General features: G+C 45.1%; 1 protein-coding gene across 7 annotated transcripts in view; it reads left to right on the top strand.

Moving 5' to 3' along the window:
- LOC109898014 (palladin) overlaps positions 1-25980 on the top strand; it is a 118953-nt gene that overhangs the window by 2967 nt on the left and 90006 nt on the right. For all 7 annotated transcript variants that reach the window (XM_031833450.1, XM_031833452.1, XM_031833456.1 and 4 more), the window contains exon 2: positions 1087-2172. In XM_031833450.1, coding sequence (XP_031689310.1) covers positions 1088-2172 — 1085 coding nt within the window. In that variant the 5' untranslated portion in view covers position 1087. The remainder of the gene's footprint in view (positions 1-1086; positions 2173-25980) is intronic.

Raw genomic sequence — 25980 nt, 5'->3', positions numbered from 1 at the left:
GAAGATATGTTTTTGGGCCAAGAAACACGAGCAATGGACATTAGACCAGTGGAAATCTGTCCTTTGGTCTGATGAGTCCAAATGTGAGATTACTTGGTTCCAACTGCCATGTCTTTGTGAGATGCAGAGTAGGTGAACGGATGATCTCCGCATGTGTGGTGCCCACCATGAAGCATGGAGGAGGAGGTGTGATGGTGTGTGGGTGCTTTGCTGGTGACACTGTCTGTGATTTATTTAGAATTCAAGGCACACTTAACCAGCATGGCTACCACAGCATTCTGCAGCGATATGCCATCCCATCTGGTTTGCCCTTAGTGGGACTATCATTTGTTTTTCAACAAGACAATGACCCATCACACCTCCAGGCTGTGTAAGGGCTATTTGACCAAGAAGGAGAGTGATGGAGTGCTGCATCAGATGACCTGGCCTCCACAATCACCCAACCTCAACCCAATTGAGATGGTTTGGGATGAGTTGAACCGCAGAGTGAAGGAACTCCTTCAAGACTGTTGGAAAAACATTCCTCATGAAGCTGGTTGAGACAATGCAAAGCTGCCATGAAGGCAAAGGGTGGCTACTTTGAAGAATCTAAAGTATGAACCATATTTAACACTTTTTTGGTTACTACATGATTCCATATGTGTTATTTCATAGTTTTGATGTTTTCACTATTATTTTACAATGTAGAAAATAGTACAAATAAAGAAAACCCTTGAATGACTAGGTGTGTCCAAACTTTGGACTGGTACTGTATATGTTAACTTTCGTAACTCTATGCTTGCAGTGAATTGTTGCAGAGAGACATAGATGGAAAAGAATAAGGAAGTGAGAGGAGAGTCAGGGAAATATACAGTTAGGGTGAGAATAGAGGGAGGGATGGTGACAAATGCCAGTCAAGTCCACTTTGACCTCCGGAAAGCCCTTTGTAAATACCCACCAGCAGTGCCGAAAGAATTCTAGCCTGAGTCATCGCAACTGAGCAACTGTTGGTTTGTGAGGGAGTGTGGGTTTATTTTATTCAGATGACTATGTACTGTGGATGTGTGTATTGCTTCATTAGTGTCTTACTGTGTGTGTATGTTACAGGATGCAGGACGGGAGATGGAACCAGTCCCTCCCCCCCTCTCTGCTTATGAAGGATGGGCGTGGGGTTCTAGAAGGAGACAGGGGCGTGTTCTCAGAGGCTTTGTCTGATGGGGATCTGTACCTGGACTCTATGGCGGAGCTGGACGCTGGTGACGGGGACTTTCCAGACCTTACAGCCTTTCTCAGCCAAGACGAGATCAACCGCAGCCTGGACCTGGCCTGGGAGGCCTTCAGTGACGCAGAAGACTGGGTGGACCCTGTCTCCCCAATTCCCAAAACCCAGGAGCCGGCTCTCCACTACCACCCCTCCCTTGCCCCCTTCAATACCACAGAATACCTGACCAAAAGCCCCTGCTTCCCCCATCAGACAAAAGTCTCAGCCATGGACGACAGCCACTCAGTCAAAGTCACCTCCAGCCAGAGTGTCCACCTCAGCAGGCCCATACAGGCCACCTTCGAAGCCACGGCCTCGCCTGAGAAGTTTGTCTGTCACAAGAACATCACCCCAGTCTATAAACAGGACAAGCCCCGGCTGGTCCATGAGGGATTGGAGCTGAATGAACGGGCTGCCTCAGCCACGGAGTTCTGCAGCCGTGCCGCCACCTTCATCGAGGAGCTGTCCTCCATCTTTAAAGGCTCCTCTCGGCTGGAGCAACAGGGGGAGGAAGACTCCTCCTCTCCCGACAGCGGGTACCTGTCTCCTAAGAGCCACCGGCTTGCCCCCCGGGGGTTTGCCTCTGTCCCTCCACAGCCTTTCATCCAACAGGTGGTGGCGCAGCAGGGCCAGCCAGGTCTGGGTACCCAGCCAGCAAGCTTGGTGGGCGTAACGGGTGTGACGGGTGTCCCGCCACTGAGTGTGACCGGGGTGCCAGTTGTCTCTGGTCTAATGAGTGGGAATGAGTTGATGGAAGAGCAGCAGCACAGTGGAGCCCAGTTGATGGGGGAGCAGCACAGTGGAGCTCAGTGTGTAGATGGAGACCTGTCGCTGCCACACTTCACCCAGAAGCTGAAGAGTCAGGAGGTGGCAGAGGGACACCCCATCAGACTGGAGTGCAGGGTGGCAGGAAACCCTCAGCCACTGGTCAGGTATGGAGACTGGTGCTTGGTGGAAGACTGCTTTGGTTGTGATCATATTAGTGATGAGTGATATTAGAATGAGAGAGCTAACACCAGTGGTAGCGCAAAGAGGTGGTTTATTCATGCATGCGTTATCCGTATGGTAAATATGACTGCTGAATTTGTTCTTTAACAACACTTACATTCGCTCATGCTTATTTATACGCTACTGTAGCCTCCTGAGTGGTGCAGTGGTCTAAGGCACTGCATCTCAGTGCTATCTGTGTCACTACAGATCTTGGTTAAATCTCAGGCTGTGTCACAGCCAGCCATGACCGGGAGACCCATGAGGCGGCACACAATTGTCCCAGCGCCGGCCGGGTTAGGGGAGGGTTTGGCCGGCCAGGATGCCCTCTTCCCATCGCGCTCTAGCGACTCCTATGGAGGGCCGGTCGCATGCACGCTGACACGGTCGCCAGGTGTACAGTGTTTCCTCCGACACATTGGTGCGGCTGGATTCTGGGTTAAGCGAGCATTGTGTCAAAGAAGCACTGTGGCTTGGCTGGGTTGTGTTTCGGAGGAGGCACGGCTCTCGACCTTCGCCTCTCCCATGCAGCCATGGGACAAGATTGTAACTACCAATCGTGAAGAAAAAGGGGTGAAAAAAAAAATATATACAAAATCAAACATATGTATATGCTACTGTACATCTATTTATCCTTTAATTGAGATCTCCAATGGTATGTGTTGCCCATGTGATGCAGTGGGTAAAGATTAGAACGCTGGCATCCTTCCTTCCGCTACTGGAAAGTACAGTCACAGAAACTATATTTAGTCCTACAGTTCCAAGACAGTTGATCCTCTGGTTTGTCCCGACACCAATGTCCTTCCCCCTAAGGGAAGTGGATCCCCAGGGTGGAGACTTTTGAAAAGATCCCCCTCTGGAAGCCGGTCAATTGAAACACACGGCCTCCCCATTTTGAGACAAACATGTGGTGACTTTGGAGTTTTATTCCGAGAGGATTTGGATGTATGGCGAAAAAGATCCAACTGAAACACTAACGCGCTCATACTCACATAGACTGATGTCAGTGGTATGACGCTCAGCCTTCGGTCAGAGATAGGGTTGCTGGCTGTGGGAGATTGGGGGAACGGGAGGAGGTAGGAGTTGAGAGCTGTTGGGTGTCGAGAAGGCCTCCTTGGAACACCTGCTGCGTGGTTGGGAGAGTTCCACTGTGTTTGACCATAGAGTAACCAATAAGCCTTGTGACCAGGTGCTAGTGGAGGCGCTGTCAGGTCAGGGAGTTTGTGCCTGGGCAGTCGTTCTGCTCCATTTGAAAATACGGCACCCCCTGGCTGTAGGGATTTGGATCAGTCCAAATACAGATGATGAGAGTCCTGGGGGCTGTGGTTCTGACATGGTTCTCTCCTCTGCTGGTGGGCTATAAGGGGCCTCTTCCTCTGCTGTATAAATAGTCTCCAGGCCAACAGGAGCCAGGAATGTAGTAAGCAATGTCATTACACAGCGTTTTCCGTCACCGCACTCTCCACATCTTCACCTCTCCACACCTTCTTGGGAAATATGAAGGATGTAGTGTAGTGTTGTTTACCACTAGGAAACAGGAGAAGGGAGACGGACATGGAGAGGGAGAGAGGGGGAGAGGCTAATATAGACTGAGACTGGAATAGGACTAGGTCTCAGATCATTTTGGTTTGTTTTGTGTTGTCTTTGACCTATATGTAGTTTATTTGTGTCTGAATGTTGCTTGTATAATCAGTCTTGGATTGTGATTTTGATGTTTACAAGTCAGGAATTGTCTTAATTTTTGATATAAGATGGAGGTCTTGTTTACTCCAGTCTTGGGGATCCGGATAGAACATGGTTCACCCAGCTGTTTTGTCACTTATCCTGCAGATAACGACTTTTGAGGCCTGTCCTGTTTTCTGTCTATTGACACTAGGTGGCACTGTGGTATTTATCATTCAGAAAGATGTTGCACAATGTCTTCAGTGTCCCCATTGGAATCTGCACTATACCAAGTGGCATCCCAGTAATAAATGAATATGTTGACAACATGTTGACATATATGTATAAGGACATCTACTGGTGTTAGTTTCACGTGCACTGAGAAATGTCAGGGGTTTTATATAATGTTTACATACCCTATATTACTCATCTCATATGTATATACTGTACTCTGTACCATCTACTGCATCTTGCCTATGCGTTTCAGCCATTGCTCATCCATATATTTATATGTACATATTCTTATTCATTCCTTTACACTTGTGTGTATAAGGTAGTTGTTGTGAAATTGTTAGATTACTTGATATTACTGCACAGTCGGAACTAGAAGCACAAGCATTTCGCTACACTCGCATTAACATCTGCTAACCATGTGTTTGTGACCAATACAATTTGATTTGATTTGATTTTCCACCACAACATTCAGTCAACTGCTTCACTTCTGTTGTGTATGTTTTGTGTTCTCCAGGGAAATGGATGGTGTAGCAGAGTAAACTCTACGGGGTTAGAAGGCTGAGCTACAGCCTCTGACTGAGGCTTTCATGAACATACTTTTCTTGAAGTGTTCCCCTGCTCTTCATCCATCTCTCTCACCAGACACACAATAACAGTCAGACTCCCTCAGGGACTGTTTTGTGGTGGAAAGTGAACAGCTCTTATCCTGGTCAGGACTATATGAGACAATGCTGTCAGGGAAATGTTGAGGACCAAAGATTCCATGTCAAATGAAGAACACTTCCCCTGAATCAATATTCTCAGTCCTGGGCTGGCCCTAGTTTTAATACACCATAACAAGTAATCTACCCTCTGCCTTATAATGCTTATATATAAGCTTATAATGCTTATAACAACTCCTGACAATCCAACTGTAAGTAGCCTTGCACGAGCCAGAATGGCTCATAGGATCAGGAATATATCTGTAGCATGAGGCAGCTTGATGTACAAGTAAACCCCCTGAACAGGACGCTAGTCTATCTCCTTAATGCTGAGTGCCAAGCAGAGATGCATTGGGTCCCATTTTTACATTATTTGGTATTACTCGGCCAGCCTCACAATCTCAGGGCGGACACTAACCACAAGGCCACTGAGTGGTTAGAAGCATCGTCATTTGAGCTGTATGCTACAGGACCCCTTTACAATAGAGACAATCAATTCCAGGTGTGGAGAGACCTGCCATGTATGTAAACATTGGGTTTGGCATAGCAGACAGTGTATATCGCCCCCAGACCTTGTAGGTGCTGTATAGATTTATGCATGCCGGGTTTGCTTACACAGGCCAAGTGGGGTCTGCATGTGTGTGTGTGTGTGTGTGAGGATTTTAAGGATGAAGATACCTCCGTGTGTGTGTGTGTGTGTGTGTGTGTGTGTGTGTGTGTGTGTCACATCCGTTCCCTGCAGTTGTACCCCAGGAGCTTGCAGGGGTTTTGGGAATTACCCTGTAATGTGATACCTAGGATGATTTACTGCTGTAAAGTACCGCAGGGATGCTTTGATTCACAATTTCAGGAACAGTAATCAACTGCTGCCTCCCCACCCAGGAGCAAACGGTCAAAACAATTTATCTAGATTTTACAGAATGGCCAACATTCTTAGCTTACATATCCCTTGCTATTTAATTGGAACATTTTAACAATGACCTATAAATGAACATCTTATGTGATGTATTTATTTGAGTTGCAGATTATCTCCCTGGATGCCCTCCGTAAAAACCTGGCCGCAGAGATAACCTCAGTAATATGGCCATGGTTTATTATCTGTCATAACAAGGTTTTAGGAAGGGTCATGGGTCATAGCTCTAACTCCTTGGTCAAGCACATCAACCTGCTAATCTTATCAAATGACATACCAGCAAAGATATGAAATATAAATCTCCCCCCCCCCCTCCCCCTTATCGCTTTATGGACACGTGATGTACGTACTGGATGTGTGGATGGATGTGGGTCTCCAAGATAATCATCATAGGACTGTTCACTACCCTACAGCACGCTTGTCTCAAAGGGCCATACTCACGCACACATGTATGTGTTTTCTATGTTTTCCAGAGGATAAATATTATTTCTCCTACCCTTTGTTCCTCATTACCCTCATTTCAATGGCTAATTGTCTCTATTGTGAGTGAGTTATTATATACATGTGTGTGTGTGTGTGTGGTGTTGGTGTGTGTTTGTGTTTTTATCTTCCTTTACTTCCCACCAGTCTGTCTTTAATGGTTGCTCCCCATTTTAACAGTCATTTCCCCTGGGCAGGTGCTTTGATGGGGTTGCCAGGTCTTTGCAGGAGATCCCCTTCCTCACCTCTAAAAATGCCTTTTGCCCATTCACTCTCAGGGTAACGAGTTGGTGATGCGGTAGTAGTGCCAACATTTCACATGCTCACTGGGACAGTCATTCCTGGTGGCTGGGCGCGGTGCCCCATGGTCGTGGGCGACTGCAGTTGTCTGTGTTCTTGGTGGGAGAGTCCTACGGTCCCCGAGCGCCTGGTATTTCTCAGTGTACACTTCGGCTCCTCAAACACACTGGTTTATACTGAGATAGAGGCCTTTTTGGCATCAGGGCAGTGTGTGTGTGTGGGTGTGGGTGTGTGTGGACACCTCCTCTAAAGGCCTGGTTATATTAGCAGCAGTGTTGTTTTTGGATGCCTTTCCCAGAGAGAGGTGACTCCTTAACTGCATGAACAGAAGAGTAGAAGAGAATCCATCTTTAATTGTTGTGTGTTGGATGTGCTATTTAAGGCTTCCAGTGTAATGTTCTTTCTTGTCATCACCATAACTGCTTGCCGTACAAAGCATTTTCTAAACTGTCCTTGGAGTAGAGAGTCGGTAGTGAGACGTAGAAGGAGACAGCTGTGGGGAAGCAGCCTTGGCTGCACAGGATAAACCAAACACACACAACCCCAGAGGAAACTTGAGGAAGATGAGAAGCTAGAGAGGAATTTTGAGCTGAAATCCAAACAAGGCAGCGTTTCCAACACTGCTGGGAGCACACGCCATTCGCTACGCTGATGTTGGAATTTGTCATCAAATATAGGATTCTTGTTTAAATTAAACATTCCCATTTTGTACAGACTATGTTTACTCACACATGCCTAAAAAATGTTTTCCCACCTAGTGGAACAGGTGACTAAGCTATATATTTATTTATTTATTTAACCTTTATTTAACTAGGCAAGTTAGTTAAGAACACATTGTTATTTACAATGACGGCTTACCAAAAGGCAAAAGGCCTCCTGCTGGGACGGGGGCCTGGGATTAAATATATATATGCAATATAAATATAGGACAAAACACACAACACTACACAAAGAGAGACTTAAGACAACAACATAGCAAGGCAGCAACACATGACAACACAGCATGGTAGCAACACAACATAACAACAACAACATGGTAGCAACACAACATGGTAGCAGCACAAACCATGGTACAAACATTATTGGGCACAGACAACAGCACAAAGGGCAAGAAGGTAGAGACAGCAATTCATCACACAAAGCAGCCAGTACTGTAAGTAAGGGTGTCCGTGATTGATTCTTTGAATGAAGAGATTGAGATAAAACCGTCCAGTTTCAGTGTTTGTTGCAGCTCGTTCCAGTCACTAGCTGCAGCAAACAGAAAAGAGGAGCGACCCAGGGATGTGTGTGCTTTGGGGACCTTTAACAGAATGTGTCTGGCAGAACGTGTTGTATGTGGAGGATGAGGGCTGCAGTAGATATCTCAGATGGGGGGAGTGAGGCCTAAGAGGGTTTTATAAATAAGCATAAACCAGTGTGTCTTGCGACGGGATGACCAGTTTACAGAGGAGAATAGAGTGCAGTGACGTGTCCTATAAGGAGCATTGGTGGCAAATCTTATGGCCGAATAGTAAAGAACATCTAGTCGCTCGAGAGTACCCTTACCTGCCGATCTATAAATTATGTCTCCGTAATCTAGCATGGGTAGGATGGTCATCTGAATCAGGGTTAGTTTGGCAGCTGGGGGGAAAGAGGAGCGATTACGATAGAGGAAACCAAGTTTAACTTTAGCCTGCAGCTTTGATATGTGCTGAGAGAAGGACAGTGCACTGTCTAGCCATACTCCCAAGTACTTGTATAAGGTGACTACCTCAAGCTGTAAAGCCTCAGAGGTAGTAATAACACCTGTGGGAAGAGGGGCATTCTTCTTACCAAACCACATGACCTTTGTTTTGGAGGTGTTCAGAACAAGGTTAAGGTAGAGAAAGCTTTGTTGTAGAGCATTTAACACAAAATATAAGTATAAGACTGTATCATCTGCTGCCTGAGCTACAGTATGTTGTTGATGTAAATTGAGAAGAGCGTGGGGCCTAGGATCGAGCCTTGGGGTACTCCCTTGGTGACAGGCAGTGGCTGAGACAGCAGATTTTCTGACTTTATAGACTGCACTCTTGAGGGGTAGTTAGCAAACCAGGCCAAAGACCCCTCAGAGTCACCAATACTCCTTAGCCGGCCCACAAGAATGGAATGGTCTACCGTATCGGGGCGGCAGGGTAGCCTAGTGGTTAGAGCGTTGGACTAGTAACCGGAAGGTTGCAAGTTCAAACCCCCGAGCTGACAAGGTACAAATCTGTCGTTCTGCCCTTGAACAGGCAGTTAACCCACTGTTCCTAGGCCGTCATTGAAAATAAGAATTTGTTCTTAACTGACTTGCCTAGTTAAATAAAGGTAAAAAAATAAAAAAAAGCTTTAGCCAAGTCAATACAAAGAGCAGCACAATATTGCTTAGAATCAAGGGCAATGGTGACATCATTGAGGACCTTTAAGGTTGCAGTGACACATCCATAACCTGAGTGGAAACCAGATTGCATACTGGAGAGAATACTATAGACATCAAGAAAGCTAGTCAGTTGATTATTGACAAGTTTTTCCAACACTTTAGATAAACAGGACAAAATAGAAATAGGCCTGTAACAGTTAGGATAAGCTTGATCTCCCCTTTAAATAAAGGACAAACTGTGGCTGCCTTCCAAGCAAAGGGAACCTCCCCAGAAAGGAGAGACAGGTTAAAGAGGTTGGAGATATGGTTGGCGATGATAGGGGCAGCAACCTTAGCCTTTTTGGGGGAGGGGGCAGCATTTTCACTTTTGGATGAATAGCGTGCCCAGAGTGAACTGCCTCCTACTCTGTCCCAGATGCTAATATATGCATATTATTATTAGTATTGGATATAAAACACTCTGAAGTTTCTAGAACTGTTTGAATGATGTCTGTGAGTATAACAGAACCTATATGGCAGGCGAAAACCTGAGGAAAATCCAACCAGGAAGTTTTTTAAAGCTTGGCCTATCGAATACACAGTGTCTATGGAGTCAAGTTGCACTTCCTACGGCTTCCACTAGATGTCAAACGTCTTTAGAAACTTGTTTCATGCTTCTGCTATAAAGGAGGGGGGAATGGGAGCTGAATGAGTCAGTGGTCTGGCAGAGTGCCTCAGGCTCGTGATGCGCGCTCCCGACAGATTTATCTCTCGTTCCAGTGCTTTTCTTCAGACATAGGAATTCTCCGGTTGGAAACATATTGATGATTTATGTTCAAAACATCCTAAAGATTGATTCCATACATCGTTTGACTTGTTTCTACGACCTCTAACGGAACTTTGAGGTTTTGTCTGGACGAAGTGCTCGCACCTCATGAAGATGGATTACTGGGCTGAACACGCTAACAACAAGTAGCTATTTGGACATAAATGATGGACTTTATGGAACAAATCAATCATTTATTGTCGAACTGGGATTCCTGGGAGTGCCTTCTGATGAAGATCATCAAAGGTAAGTGAATATTTATAGTGTTATTTCTAACTTCTGTTGACTCCAACATGGCGGATATTTCTTTGGCTGGATTGGGCTCTGAGCGCCCAAGTTTTTTTGATATCTTACACAGCGGTTGCATTAAGGAGAAGTCTATCTTTAATTCTGTGAATAACACTTGTATCTTTTATCAATGTTTATTATGAGTATTTCTGCAAAATCACCGGATGTTTTGGAATCAAAACATTACTGCACGTAACACGCCAATGTAAACTGAGATTTTTGGATAGAAATATGCACATTATCGAACAATATATACATGTATTGTGTAACATAATGTCCTATGAGTGTCATCTAATGACGATCATCAAAGGCTAGTGATTAATTTGATCTATATTTCTGTTTTTTTGTGACTCCTATCTTTGGCTGGAAAAATGGCTGTGTTTTTTTGACTTGGCTATGACCTAACATAATCATATGTTGTGCTTTCGCTGTAAAGCATTTTTTTAATCGGACACGATGGGTAGATTAACAAGATGTTTATCTTTCATTTGCTGTATTGGACTTGTTAATGTGTGAAAGTTACATATTTCAAAAAAATATTTTTGAATTTCGTGCGCTGCCTTTTGAGCAGAATGTTGTCGAAAGGGGTTCGCCTAGCAGAACGCCTGCCCTAGAAAGGTTAAAGAAGAAAGGGTCTAAACCATCTGTCCCAGATGTTTTTTGGGGATCAAGTTTAAGGAGCTCCTTTAGCACCTCGGACTCAGTGACTGCCTGCAGGGAGAAACTTTGTAGCGGGGCTTGGGAAAAAGAGGAGGATCATCTGGGATAGTCGCATTAGAAGGGGTGGGAGTCGAGGAAATGTTGGACGGGCAAGGAGACATGGCTGAGTCAAATTGGAATCCTGACTTAATGAAGTGGTGATTAAAGAGCTCAGCCATGTGCTCCTTGTCAGTAACAACCACATCATCAACATTAAGGGACATGGGCAGCTGTGACGAGGAGGGTTTATTCGCCAGGTCTTTAACCATTTTCTAGAACTTCTTTGGGTTAGATGCACAGAGAGAGAACTGTCCCTTAAAGTAACTAACTTTGGCCTTCCGGATAGCCTGAGTGCACTTATTTCTCATTTGCCTGAAAGCCAGTTAACCTGAGTATGCGTGTGCCGAGCCTTTTGCCAACTGCAATTCCTTCAGGTGGAGTAACTCTGCAAGATCATGGTTGAACCAGGGTCTGAACCTGTTTTTAATTCTTATTTTCTTTATGGGGGTGTGTTTGTTAACAATACCACTGAAAATATCAAAAAAGAAGTTCCAAGCGTCTTCAATAGAGGGGATCAAGCTAATTTTATACCAATTTACAGGTGATGAAGGAAGGCTTGCTCAATAAAGTTTTTTAGCAAGCGTCTATGACAAATTAGGACAGGTCGATTCACTTAGCAGCCATTACGAACACAGGCTGTAAAACAGTGATCACTAAGATCATTAAAGAAAACACCAGACTGATACCTATCAGGATTATTTGTGATGATAACATCGAGGACAGTAGCCTTTTCTGGGTGTTCGGAGTCATACCTTTTGGGATAGGTAATAATCTGGGAAAGATTTAGGGAGTCCCATTGCTTTAGGACTTGGTCAGGTGGTCTTAGCATGTCCCAGTATAGGTCACCTAGCAGGACAAATTCAGACATAGTGTAAGGGGCCAGGAGAGAGATTAGAGCAGGTAGGGTACAGGCCAGTACTGATGGAGGATGATAACACCCAGCAACAGTCAACAAGAGCTATTTGAAAGTTTAATGCTTAAAACCAGCAAATCAAATTGTTTGGGGACAGACTTGGTGGAGACAACTGAGCACTGAAGGTGATCCTTGGTAAAGATTGACACTCCACCGCCTTTGGAAGATCTGTCTTGCCGAAAAAGGTTATAACCAGAAAGGTTAACATCAGTATTCAAAACACTCTTCCTTAACCACGTCTCAGTAATGACCAACACATCTGGATTGGAGCTGTGAACCCACACTTTCCATTGATCCATTTTAGGTAATAAGCTTCTAGTATTAATGTGCAGAAAACCCAGGCTTTTACGAAAGCAGAAATGAGTGAAGCAGATATCAGAGCACAAGTCAGAATTGGGGCTAGCAACAGTAGATGGGCCCGGGTGTACATGCACATTTCCAGATCAAATCAAATCAAATGTATTTATATATCCCTTCGTACATCAGCTGATATCTCAAAGTGCTGTACAGAAACCCAGCCTAAAACCCCAAACAGCAAGCAATGCAGGTGTAGAAGCACGGTGGCTAGGAAAAACTCCCTAGAAAGGCCAAAACCTAGGAAGAAACCTAGAGAGGAACCAGGCTATGTGGGGTGGCCAGTCCTCTTCTGGCTGTCATCAACAGTAATACAATCAAGGCACGGCATAGGACAGGACAGAGGACATAGGACAGAGCTCTGCAGTGCTGATTTATGACATCTGAATGTGCATCAGATGGCAACAAGATCATAGTGTACAGCAGTTTCATCAGGTAACATGAATACAAAGCCCACTAGAGGTGGTTAGAATAGGATGGGAGACCAAAAGTCTGTAACCAATAGAGAGTCAGAGTCCTGAGTGTGGGAACAAACAGTCTGTCCCACTGCTTGGGTAAAGAAAGTTTGTAGTCAACAAAGTATGTAGGAGTCATGAGGCAAATAGCAAAATGCACAAGAAAAAAATGTAATATATAACGACTTGGAGCTAGTTATTGTAAGTTCAGAGTCACTTGCCCCAACAGTGCATGTGTGCTGGAGGAGAGAGAGATGGTGGTAGCTGTACCAGAAAGGGGGAGACAGATCTATTTACTATATGTGCTGGTATCTCATTTGATAAGATATATAACTGTAATCCACATCAGTTATATCTTATGTTAACATTGGGATTTGGTCCTCGTCCTCATATATTGAAACAACAGGGCAGACATGGGTAGATTTGAAATTTGTGAGATAGAGGGGGGTAAAGGAGATGTTGGCAGAGTGTGATGTTGCTGTACTAGTAAAGAGAGAGAGTGGAGAGAGGGGGGGGGTAAAGGAGATGTTGGCAGAGTGTGATGTTGCTGTTCTAGTAAAGAGAGAGAGTGTAGAGAGAGGGGGGGGTAAAGGAGATGTTGGCAGTGTGATGTTGCTGTACTAGTAAAGAGAGAGAGTGTAGAGAGAGGGGGGGGTAAAGGAGATGTTGGCAGTGTGATGTTGCTGTACTAGTAAAGCGAGAGAGTGTAGAGAGAGGGGGGGGGTAAAGGAGATGTTGGCAGTGTGATGTTGCTGTACTAGTAAAGAGAGAAGGTGTGGAGAGAGGGGGGTAAAGGAGATGTTGGCAGACTGTGATGTTGCTTTACTAGTAAAGAGAGAGAGTGGAGAGAGAGGGGGGGTAAAGGAGATGTTGGCAGAGTGTGATGTTGCTGTACTAGTAAAGAGAGAGTGAAGAGAGAGGGGGGTAAAGGAGATGTTGGCAGAGTGTGATGTTGCTGTACTAGTAAAGAGAGAGTGGAGAGAGAGGGGGGGTAAAGGAGATGTTGGCAGAGTGTGATGTTGCTGTACTAGTAAAGAGAGAGTGGAGAGAGAGGGGGGGTAAAGGAGATGTTGGCAGAGTGTGATGTTGCTGTACTAGTAAAGAGAGAGAGTGGAGAGAGGGGGGTAAAGGAGATGTTGGCAGAGTGTGATGTTGCTGTACTAGTAAAGAGAGAGAGTGGAGAGAGGGGGGTAAAGGAGATGTTGGCAGAGTGTGATGTTGCTGTACTAGTAAAGAGAGAGAGTGTAGAGTGGGGGGGGGGTAAAGGAGATGTTGGCAGAGTGTGATGTTGCTGTACTAGTAAAGAGAGAGAGTGGAGAGAGAGGGTGGGTAAAGGAGTAGTTGGCAGTGTGATGTTGCTGTACTAGTAAAGAGAGAGAGTGGAGAGAGAGGGGGGGTAAAGGAGATGTTGGCAGAGTGTGATGTTGCTGTACTAGTAAAGAGAGAGAGTGGAGAGAGGGGGGTAAAGGAGATGTTGGCAGAGTGTGATGTTGCTGTACTAGTAAAGAGAGAGAGTGGAGAGAGGGGGGTAAAGGAGATGTTGGCAGAGTGTGATGTTGCTGTACTAGTAAAGAGAGAGAGTGTAGAGTGGGGGGGGGGTAAAGGAGATGTTGGCAGAGTGTGATGTTGCTGTACTAGTAAAGAGAGAGAGTGGAGAGAGAGGGTGGGTAAAGGAGTAGTTGGCAGTGTGATGTTGCTGTACTAGTAAAGAGAGAGAGTGGAGAGAGAGGGGGGGTAAAGGAGATGTTGGCAGAGTGTGATGTTGCTGTACTAGTAAAGAGAGAGAGTGGAGAGAGAGGGGGGGCAAAGGAGATGTTGGCAGAGTGTGATGTTGCTGTACTAGTAAAGAGAGAGAGTGGAGAGAGAGGGGGGCAAAGGAGATGTTGGCAGAGTGTGATGTTGCTGTACTAGTAAAGAGAGAGAGTGGAGAGAGAGGGGGGTAAAGGAGATGTTGGCAGAGTGTGATGTTGCTGTACTAGTAAAGAGAGAGAGAGTGGAGAGAGAGGGGGGTAAAGGAGATGTTGGCAGAGTGTGATGTTGCTGTACTAGTAAAGAGAGAGAGTGGAGAGAGAGGGGCAAAGGAGATGTTGGCAGAGTGTGATGTTGCTGTACTAGTAAAGAGAGAGTGAAGAGAGAGGGGGGTAAAGGAGATGTTGGCAGAGTGTGATGTTGCTGTACTAGTAAAGATAGAGAGTGGAGAGAGAGGGGGGGCAAAGGAGATGTTGGCAGAGTGTGATGTTGCTGTACTAGTAAAGAGAGAGAGTGGAGAGAGAGGGGGGGCAAAGGAGATGTTGGCAGAGTGTGATGTTGCTGTACTAGTAAAGATAGAGAGTGGAGAGAGAGGGGGGGCAAAGGAGATGTTGGCAGAGTGTGATGTTGCTGTACTAGTAAAGAGAGAGAGTGGAGAGAGAGGGGGGTAAAGGAGATGTTGGCAGAGTGTGATGTTGCTGTACTAGTAAAGAGAGAGAGTGGAGAGAGAGGGGGTAAAGGAGATGTTGGCAGAGTGTGATGTTGCTGTACTAGTAAAGAGAGAGAGTGGAGAGAGGGGGGGGTAAAGGAGATGTTGGCAGAGTGTGATGTTGCTGTACTAGTAAAGATAGAGAGTGGAGAGAGAGGGGGGGCAAAGGAGATGTTGGCAGAGTGTGATGTTGCTGTACTAGTAAAGAGAGAGAGTGGAGAGAGAGGGGGGGCAAAGGAGATGTTGGCAGTGTGATGTTGCTGTACTAGTAAAGAGATACATTAGCTAGCTCTTCCTCTTTCTTTCCATTTAACAACAACCATAGCATGAGGTCATAGCATGAGGTCATAGCAGCCAGCTGACCCGACCCATTACTGACTCATGACGCAGTGGGACTGTAACACTGTTGCTGACTGTTTGGCCTATTTAAGCAGGGCCGTAATTTTTACATCTCCCTCATGGGCCCTTTTCATCTCCCTGGGAGGAGTGCGAGCTGGCATTTTCATACCTTTTGTTAGCGGTGAATGATGTCATATCATAGTTCTCAATAATGACAGAGCTCAAGATTCAAGGGTTGATCCTTACTGTATATGTGTGTGTAGTGGGGTCAGTAATGATAGAACAGGAGTTGAGGTTTGTGTGTGTGTGTGTGTGTGTGTGTGTGTGTGTGTGTGTGTGTGTGTGTGTGTGTGTGTGTGTGTGTGTGTGTGTGTGTGTGTGTGTGTGTGTGTGTGTGTGTGTGTGTGTGTGTGTGTGTGTGTGTGTGTGTGTGTGTGTGTGTGTGTGCGTGTGTGTGTGCATTGCTTTACCTTCATGTAGAGTATGACTGCATCAGCAGAGGGGACCTTTAAGTAAGGTGTTTGCAGGCAGTCTGATGTTTGCAGGCAGATGTGAAAGAGTCCGTTTTGACGTAACAGGTCGTTCTCACTATCCTGTGGGTTGAAGGATGTGTGTGTGTATTTGAATATGTGTGTTTGTAAATACATGAGTAGATGTGTGCTGGTTGTTAACACCATGCTGTTTGGGAATGTAGTGAGGTAAACGAGTAAGAGCAATTGTCAGTCAGTCCATATGATCATTAAAGGTTGTGGCATCATTACTACCGCTTTTATACAGGCGTACAATTCATTTGATAATGTATAACTCACATTGAACAGTGGGGGGCACACACACACACACACACTCACACATGCACACAGTAAGCTAACTCATCAGCAGTAAGGCCTTCAGATGGACACCTTCCACAGCTGTGCATCACCGGAGCTTTAACAGGCAGGAGTGACGATGGGAGCCGTTGGTTCCCAGCCTCCCTCCTGGCCCCGGGCCCCGGGCCCTGGACCCTGGCATCTGCTAGGCTGGAGACAGGGTGTGAAGTTTCTCCCCTGAAGGTGAGACTTTTCCAGCTCCGGTTCCAGTCTGGGAGCCTGGAGCATCAAGGACAGGGAGGGTCCTGCTGTGCTACGGCTCTTATCATCACACACAAACATCTACACTAATCCTACATTCAGCTAGGAGAGGATTTTGTGAACAAGATGTTTTTGTTGTTGTGCGTATGATTGATTGTTTGAGTGCAGTAACAGCATTGCCTATAATTATAGGCCTACATCATTACCATACATGCTGTCTCTATGCCTTAGTACACAGTGAATGGTTTGGTTTGGCTGATATTAAGGGCAATCTTGATGCCTGTGGTATAGTCAACTCAGGATCAGTTCACAAAATGACTTACGCACCAAACCAGAGAGAGAGTAGGAGTGAGGCGAGACAGGGGTAAAGAGAGAATGAAGAGGAGAGAGAGGGGGATTAACAGAGTTACACTTCTAGAAGTGCATTCGTTAGACATGATTTGGAGAGTTAGGAGTAAAATACCAGATTTGATATTAAGTGTGTCTGTGCCAGACAAAGGCAGCAGTTATGCGAGGCAGAAGGAGGGTAATGCTAGACTGCCTACAGACAGGAGAGGAGGACGAGGGACAGGACAGGACATAAATCTCCCACAGCTTCTTCAGATAATCTGAGTGTTCACTGTTCCTGTTCAGCTCTCAGGGTAAACACTTAGACACACACTTACACCCCCCCCATCATCTGGAAACCCTGATCGCATCTCACCACACACTCACTGGCATACACACACTCACTGACATACACACGCTCACTGGCATACACACGCTCAATGACCTACACACGCTCACTGACCTACACACGCTCACTGACCTACACACGCTCACTGACCTACACACGCTCACTGACCTACACACACTCACTGACCTACACACGCTCACTGACCTACACACGCTCACTGACATACACACACACTCACTGACATACACACACTCACTGACATACACACACTCACTGACATACACACACACCCACGACATACACACACTCGTGCAGCTCAGCATTCATCAGCTCACACACATCCAAAGTAGCCCTAAAGCACACAGATAATACCTCAAGCCGATACAAAGTACACCTCCAACACAAAGCCACAAGCAGGCTTCCGGGAACACACTTGGTTATAGAACCCAGATAGATCTTATGAACTTGGATGAATGGAGACTTGGATCTGCTTGAATATGCCACATCCCCTATAATCTTATTTCAAACAGAAGAGTTTCAGTTCTGAGATCAGTTGTGTTGTGAGTCAGAGGTGCCCTGGGGACTGTTCTACAGCTGGGCCTGGTGCAGTACAGCACAGAGCTAGCCTACATTCCTGGGCTCACCTGCATAATGACTCCCTCCTGCCATTCATCATGCTTGATAAGGCACGACCATTAGATTCAGCTTACAGTAAGATGCCTTTTGATGTGTTATGTTTTGTGCTGTTTGTCTTGGGTTGGATTCTTGTGTGGCTGCCAGGACCCTGTATTTGATGAAGGGCTTTATCCAATTATGTCTGATATTTAAAACAAAGGAATTCTTCATGGAATTACCGCGTGTAGACTGTTCTGCTGCCTGCCTGTGTGTGGGAGAGTTTGTAGGTTGATGGTTTGTAAACGTTGTGCATGAGGGTGTATGTTTTTACCAGGTGTGGGAATGGAAAATATTTTCCAATCATTTATTTCTGAACAGAATCAAAATAATGTTCTGAAATGGTTCAAACCTCCCAAAAAGTAACTTTTTAAACCTCTGAAATCTTTTTTGATTTATTTTTGACATTTTACTGTAACTCAACATTAAATGACTTCATCAATGGATAGAGCAACTTGCTATGGAGCGGACAAACTACAGTATGTACATGCATTGGACAGACAAGTGTAGTGTAGGGTGTGACTGAAATGTTACGGGTGAGGAGAGCACTGAACATGAAGCTCTGGGCATCTTGTTGTTATGACATGCATTATCTGAATTAGGCCCACAGTATTATACCTACGGAGGAGCGGCTTCTATGAAGGAACTTTGAATGTCTTTGAACTTCAGAGATTTGGCTTAACTGACGGTGGACCAGAGCTAGCCCTTGATCATGACTCTCAGTTCCATTACATTACTCATAATGCCACCTGGAGTTTAAGAGCTAGACCAGAGCTAGACCAGAGCTAGACCAGAACTAGCTAGCCAACAAGCTTGTGTGTGCAGAGTGGTACCAGAATAACAATAAAAACACATCTTACCTTTTTTGTCGTTAATAAATTCAGCGTGAAACGTGATAACGATAGTATTTTTTAACTAGCATGGAAAACGTTAATCCAAGTTAATCCCAAATGAAGTTCTCTAATTAAAAATCTCTCTAATTTCTGAATCACACCTGTAACATAGACTATGCTTTGGAGGAAGGGGGAGGGGCACTTAGCCTACACACACACACTGGCAGGCAGATACTGGAATAAGTTTGAGTGACTGTAAGGGCTTTGCATAGGAGCTTTGTTGCATTTTTGTGGGACTGAAAAGAACATTTGAAATGTAACAGAATGTTATTGACTAGAGATGCACGATATATCGGTGAACATATTGAAATCGGCTGATATTAGTTAAAAATATCGGCATCGGCCCAATGTCTAGTTTAACGCCGATGTGCAAAACCAATGTCAAAGCTGGCGTGCATACCTATATGACATCATGATGCCACTCAAAATGTTGCACGACACGGGCAACACAGCATTCCTAACCTAGCCCACAATGTCTGCTGTGTGGATCGAGCACTCAACAAGTCCAACAGTCATTTGAAAGAGGAAGAACATTTCAGCGAGACAACTCAGAGGCGAAATCCATTGCCCTTGACAATCAACCGTTCTCTGTTGTGGGTGATGTTGGCTTTCACCGACTGGTCGCGCACCGGTACACACTACCAAGTGCGCTATTTTTCAGATGTTGCCCCACTGTAGTTACACAATAATACACGTCACTGCTATTAGCTTCATGACTGACATTTGGACCAGCGATATCAGCCCCATGAGCATGCTGTGTCTGACAGCACAGTGGGTCGTCAAGGATTTTGTACTGAGGAAAGTTGTATTGCATGCTCATGAATGTGCTGGTTCTGATACCGCTGCTGCCATTTCAATGGCATTTGAGAACATGTTTGAAACTCGGAAACATGAACACACTAGCTAGCTCCATTCGAACAACTGACTTGAGAAATAAGCTCATCAACTGTGCCTAGAGAAGATGTGATACCCTCTGTCATGGCATTGAAATGCCCGATCAACAAAACTGCCGACACAGGTTGTGAACAAGCAATTCTGTGGCAGTCTCTCTTTACTGTGTCGCCACCATGCTCGATGCTAGGTACGAGGATCGCTACTTTGATTACATACACACAGCTTGACAAGATGGAAACGGACACAGTGACAGTGCGCACCGAGGAAGAGAGGCCAGGGACAGACAGAGCTGAAACTTCACTGCTTGACATTTCTGATGAAATCCTGGTTGAGAATGAAACGACTGAACAAATGAACAATGAAACAGCACAGCAAGTAAGTGAAAGAAATAGGTTTTGATTATGTTTTACTGGTAACGGGGACATACGTAAATGCCAACAAAATAACTTTTTGCTTAGTGTGGTATGGTTTGTGTTTGTAACCTTTATTTAACTAGGCAAAGTCAGTTAAGAACAAATTCTTATTTAGAATGACGGCCTACCCCAGCCTGGATTCGAACCAGGGACTGTAGTGATGCTGTCACGAACGTCGTCAGGGAAATGACCGGACTGTAACGAGTGTCGTCGTCGGATGAGGAGGAATTGGACCAAAGCAGCGTGTTAAGTGTTCATGACTTTTATTAAACAGAATACTGAAACAAAAATGACAAAGCGAATAAACGAAACCGAAACAGTCCTGTCAGGTGCAAAACACTAAACAGAAAACAACTACCCACAAAACATAGGTGGGAAAACGCTACCTAAGTATGGTTCCCAATCAGAGACAACGATAGTCAGCTGTTCCTGATTGAGAACCATACCCTGCAAAAACAAAGAAATACAAAACATAGAAAAAAGAACATAGAGAATGCCCACCAAAATCACACCCTGACCAAAACAAAATAGAGACATTAAAAGCTCTCATAGGTCAGGGCGTGACACGGACCAAGGTGCAGCGTGGTGAGCATACATTTCTTTTTATTCTGAATGTCGCCAACAAAAAACAAGAAACAACAAAAACAAACGTGAAGCTTACTAGGGCTATACAGGCCACTAACAAAGTCAACTACCCACAACTAAGGTGGAAAAAGTGGCTGCCTAAGTATGATTACCAATCATAGACAGCTGTCCCTGATTGAGAACCATACCAGGCCAAAACATAGAAACAGAAAACATAGAAATAAAGAAACTAGAATACCCACCCTTAGTCACACCCTGGCTTAACCAAAATAGAGAATAAAAGCCTCTCTATGGCCAGGGTGTGACAGATGCCTCTTGCACTGTGTGCCTTAGACCACTGTGTGTGTGTGTGTGTGTGTGTGTGTGTGTGTGTGTGTGTGTGTGTGTGTGTGTGTGTGTGTGTGTGTGTGTGTGTGTGAGAGAGTGTGTATTTAACTGTACTAGAATGTTTATAAAGCCACTAACATTTAAAATACCGTTTATTGGTATCGGTATCGTTTTTTGGGGGGCAAGGAAAATATTAGATATCGGTATCGGCCAAAAATGTCATATCAGTGCATCACTATTATTAACCAGTTCCCATGCTTTTAAAATAATGGTTCTGCTCCAGAACAATATAGATCACTTTCGTTCCCGGATTTGGTTCTGTTCCTCAAAAAATGTCATTCTTTTACAGTTTTCGGTTCTGTTCCCTGAACCGGTTCCAACCCCTGGTTTTTACTAAATATTGCAATTAGACTTATATATGTTATAGATCAAAACATTTGTGTGAACTGTTGGAATCAGTGAAATAGAATGATTTACAGTATACAGTACCAGTCAAAAGTTTGGATACACCTAGTCATTCAAGGGTTTTCTTTATTTTTACTATTTTCTATATTGTAAAATAATAGTGAAGACATCAACACTATGAAATAACACACATGGAATCATTTAGTAACAGAAAAAGTGTTTTAAAAAATCAGAATATATTTTATATTCTTCAAAGTAGCCACTGTTTGCCTTGATGACAGATTTACACACTCTTGGCATTTTCTCAACAAGCTTCACCTGGAATGCTTTTCCAACAGTATTGAAAGAGTTCCCACATATGCTGAGCAGTTGTTGGCTGCTTTTCCTTCATTTTGCAGTCCAATTCATCCCAAACCATCTCAATTTAGTTGAGGTCAGGGGATTGTGGAAGCCAGGCCATCTGATGCAGTACTCCATCACCCTCCTTCTTGGTCAAATTGCCCTTACACAGTCTGGAGGTGTGTTGGGTCATTGACCTGTTGAAAAACAAATGATAATCCCACTAAACCCAAACCAGATGGGATGGTGTATTGCTGCAGAATGCTGTGGTAGCCATGCTGGTTAAGTGTGCCTTGAATTCTAAGTGTCACCAGCAAAGTGTCACCAGCAAAGTGTCACCAGCAAAGTGTCACCAGCAAGTGTCACCAGCAAAGTGTCACCAGCAAAGTGTCACCAGCAAGTGTCACCAGCAAAAGCATCTCCACACCATCACACCTCCTCCTCCATGTTTCACGGTGGAAACCACACATGCGGAGATCATCCATTCACCTACTTTGCGTCTCACAAAGACACGGCGGTTGGTACCAAAAATCTGGAATCATCAGGCCAAAGGACAGATTTCCATCGGTCTAATGTCCATTTCTTTTTGCTCCTCAAAAATATAATGGAGAGGTTCGGGTGGGTTTGTACATAAAAATGATGTCCTAGCCATGTCTGAATCCTGGCTTAGGAAGGCCACAAAAAATTCTGAAATATCCATCCCCAATTACAACATTTTCCATCAAGATAGAACTGCTAAAGGGGGTGGTGTTCTATCTACTGTAGAGAGCCTGCAGAGTTCTGTCCTACTATACAGGTCTGTGCCCAAACAGTTCGAGCTACTACTTTTAAAAATCCATCTCTCCAGAAATAAGTCTCTCACTGTTGTCACTTGTTATAGACCCCCCTCAGCTCCCCAGCTGTGCCCTGGACACCATATGTGAATTGATTGCCCCCCATTTATCTTCAGAGTTCTTAATGTTAAGTGACCTAAAATGGGATATGCTTAACACCCCGGCCATCCTACAATCTAAGCTAGATGCTCTCAATCTCACACAAATGATCAAGGAACCTACCAGGTACAACCCCAAATCCATAAACATGAGCACCCTCATAGATATCATCCTGACCAACTTGCCCTCTAAATAGACCTCTGCTGTTTTCAACCAGGATCTCAGCCATCACTGCCTCCGTTATGGGTCCGTGGTCAAACGACCACCCATTATCACTGGCAAACGCTTCCTAAAACACTTATGCGAGCAGGCCTTTCTAAACGACCTGGCCCGGGGATCCTGGAAGATAATTGACCTCATCCCATCAGTAGAGGATACCTGGTTGTTCTTCAAAAGTGCCTTCCTCACCATCTTAAATAAGCATGCCGCTAGAACTAAGAACAGATATAGCCCTTGGTTCACTCCAGACCTGACTACCCTTGACCAGCACAAAAACATCTCTGCACTAGTTTCAAATAGTTCCCGCGATATGCAACTTTTCAAGGAAGTCAGGAACCAATATACACAGTCAGTTAGGAAAGCAAAGGCTATCTTTTTCAAATAGAAATTTGCATCATGCAGCACTAACTCCATAAGGTTTTGGGACACTGTAAAGTCCATGGAGAATAAGAGTACCTCTTCTCAGCTGCCATCTGCACTGAGGCTAGGAAACACCATCACCACCGATAAATCCACAATAATTGAGAATGTCAATAAGCATTTCTCTACGGCTGTTGCAGCTTTACGTTTCAGCACCACAAAATGGTCCGCTGCCTGTTTTTTTAGTTGACTGTTAAAATGTAACTTTTGCATTATTTAGATAGGTTAACTTCCTTCTTAGGACATTGCATTTGGAAGTTTTTAGCGTCCGAGATTTTTATTATCATTATTATTTTTAAATGAAAAAAATATTCATCATTCATTTGGGGGGCATTGTGGGGCCAAATAATATTGCTGGCGGGCCAGATTTGGTCCGCGGGCCACCAGTTGGGGAACCCTGGTCTAGGGTGTCTGGGAGGATGGAGGTGATGTGTGCCATGGCCTTTCAAAACACTTCATGATGACAGATGTTAGTGCTACAGGTAGTCATTGTGAAAGGTAGCTATACGGAACAGAAATGATGGTGGTTAGCTTGAGACGTGGGACAAGGAGAGGTTGACTAGGATAAGGAGGTTGAAAATTACCATGAAAATTCCTGCCAGCTGGTCTGCGCATGCTCTGAGAACGCTCTATGGAAAACCGTCCGGCCCCTTGTCCTTTACTCACGTCAGCCTCGGAGAGCGAGATCACCTAGTCCTCTTGGGGCAGCGGGGGCCCTCGTGCACAGTTTGATGTTGTTTTTCGAAGCGTGCATGAAGTTCATTGAGTTCGTCTGGTAGAGAGGCATTGTTGGATAGGTCATGGTTAGGTCTACCTTTGTAGTCTGTAACGGACTATAGTCCCTGCTACTTGCGAGCGTCGGAGCCCTCGTGCATGGCTTGGTGTTGTTTTTGTCGAAACGAGGCATCGTTGGATAGATCACCGCTAGGTCTACCTTTGTAATCCATAATGGACGCTAGTCCCTGTCACATGTGAGAGTTGGACCTGGTGTAATAGGATTCCATCTTGTTCCTATATTGCGCTTTTGCCGGAGTGATGGCTCTGCGGAGGTCGTAGCAGGACTTCTTGAACGCATTTGTGTCCTCAGCCGTAGCCTCGGGGTTGGCTGTGATAGCTCTGTCCTTTAGTTTAACGCGTACATAGGTGACTGACTGCATCACTGCCTGGTATGGCAACTGCTTGGCCTCCGACCGCAAGGCACTACAGCGGGTGGTGCGAACGGCCCAGTACATCACCGGGGCCAAGCTTCCTGCCATCCAGGACCTCTATACCAGGCAGTGTCAGTGGAAGGCCGTAAAAATTGTCAAAGGTGTCCACATCACCAACAAACTAGCATGGCCCAAGCACACCAAGACCGTTGTGAAGAGGGTACGACAAAACCTATTCCCCCTCAGGAGAGGGGGAATAGCTATTCCCCCCCATTTGGCATGGGTCCTCAGATCCTCAAAAGACCATCGAGAGCATGGTTGCATCACGGCCTGTTATGACAACTGCTTGACCCCTGACTGTAAGGCACTACAGAGGGTAGTGCGTACGGCCCAGTACATCACTGTACAGGACCTATATACCAGGCAGTGTCAGAGGAAGGCCCTAAAAGTTGTCAATGACTCCAGCCACCCTAGTCATAGACTGTTCTCTCTGCTACCACACTGCAAGCAGTACTGGAGCACCAAGTCTGGGTCCAAGAGGCTTCTAAACAGCTTCTACCCCCAAGCCATAATACTCCTGAACATATAGTCAAATGGCTACCCAGTCTATTCACATTGCCCCCCCCCCCCCCCCCCATTTCACTGTAAGGTCTACACCTGTTGTATTCAGCGCATGTGACTAATACAATTTGATTAGATTTGATAATCCAGGGCTTTTGATTGGGGACGCAGCAAACCTTTACTGTGGGGACGTCGGCGATGCATTTTCTGATGAAGCCTGCGATGGAGGTGGTTAGCTTGTCAGCAATCTTGGAACATATTCCAGTCAGCGCTAGAAAAGCAGTTTTGCAACATAGTTTCTTATTTATTGTGAGTGCGGCTGACATCATTTGGGCCTTGCGAGGAATCCTGTCATCGACTTTTCGAGCCCCTGAGCCTGTGTAGGGATGTGTTTTGGTTTGGACTGTGTCTATTTTAGGATTTTAGTTTCTGCCGCCCTTTTCCCACAATGGAATTGTTAAATGTATTATCCTGTTCACTACCCCGTTCAGTAGGTGGTGGCAATACACATTATAGGTTGTAGTCTGCCATTAAACCATAAAGAAGAAGAAGAAGAAATAATAATGTGCTACTTGATTGACAGGGGGCGGAGCTTGGTGTGTGTGGGAAGCAGCCACAAGAGGTGAGAGAGAGAGATGACGAACGAGTAAACTATAAAAACAGACATTACGCACGGCTTAGAGGCGTTTCTAAATATTGCGTGCGATTATGAATCTTGTAATATGGATTTTGCACTTTGCAATATTGCGATGTGAATTAAATTATTTGTGCAGCCCTAGTATGTATGTGTGTATATTTTGTGTTTGACTATGTGTTTACTTGCATGTGTAAGTGTGTGTGTGTGAGTGTAGAAGCCAGTTTTATGACTAGACAAGAGGGTCATATGGGACTCATAAAACCAAGGTTGGGGTTTCCCTCCCAGATCCATGTCCATGTGACAGGAGTACAGCTGCACGTTAAAATGTCTCACTCAGAGTAAAGAGAAGCATCTATCTCTATCTCTTTCTTGATCTCTCTTTACTCGCTTTGTCTCTTCTCCCCACCACTGTCATTATCAACATTCCTCCTTTTCTTTTCTCTTCCTCTCCCTTCATCCTTTAGCTCTCTGTCCCTGTTTCCCTCTTCTCTCTCTCTCGCTCTCTCTCGCTCTCGCTCTCGCTC

Source organism: Oncorhynchus kisutch, linkage group LG10 (genome assembly GCF_002021735.2).
Source record: "Oncorhynchus kisutch isolate 150728-3 linkage group LG10, Okis_V2, whole genome shotgun sequence".
Taxonomy (NCBI): Eukaryota; Metazoa; Chordata; class Actinopteri; order Salmoniformes; family Salmonidae; genus Oncorhynchus; species Oncorhynchus kisutch.
Note: the sequence above shows the minus strand (reverse complement) of the source record. Positions and strands in the feature narration are given on the sequence as shown.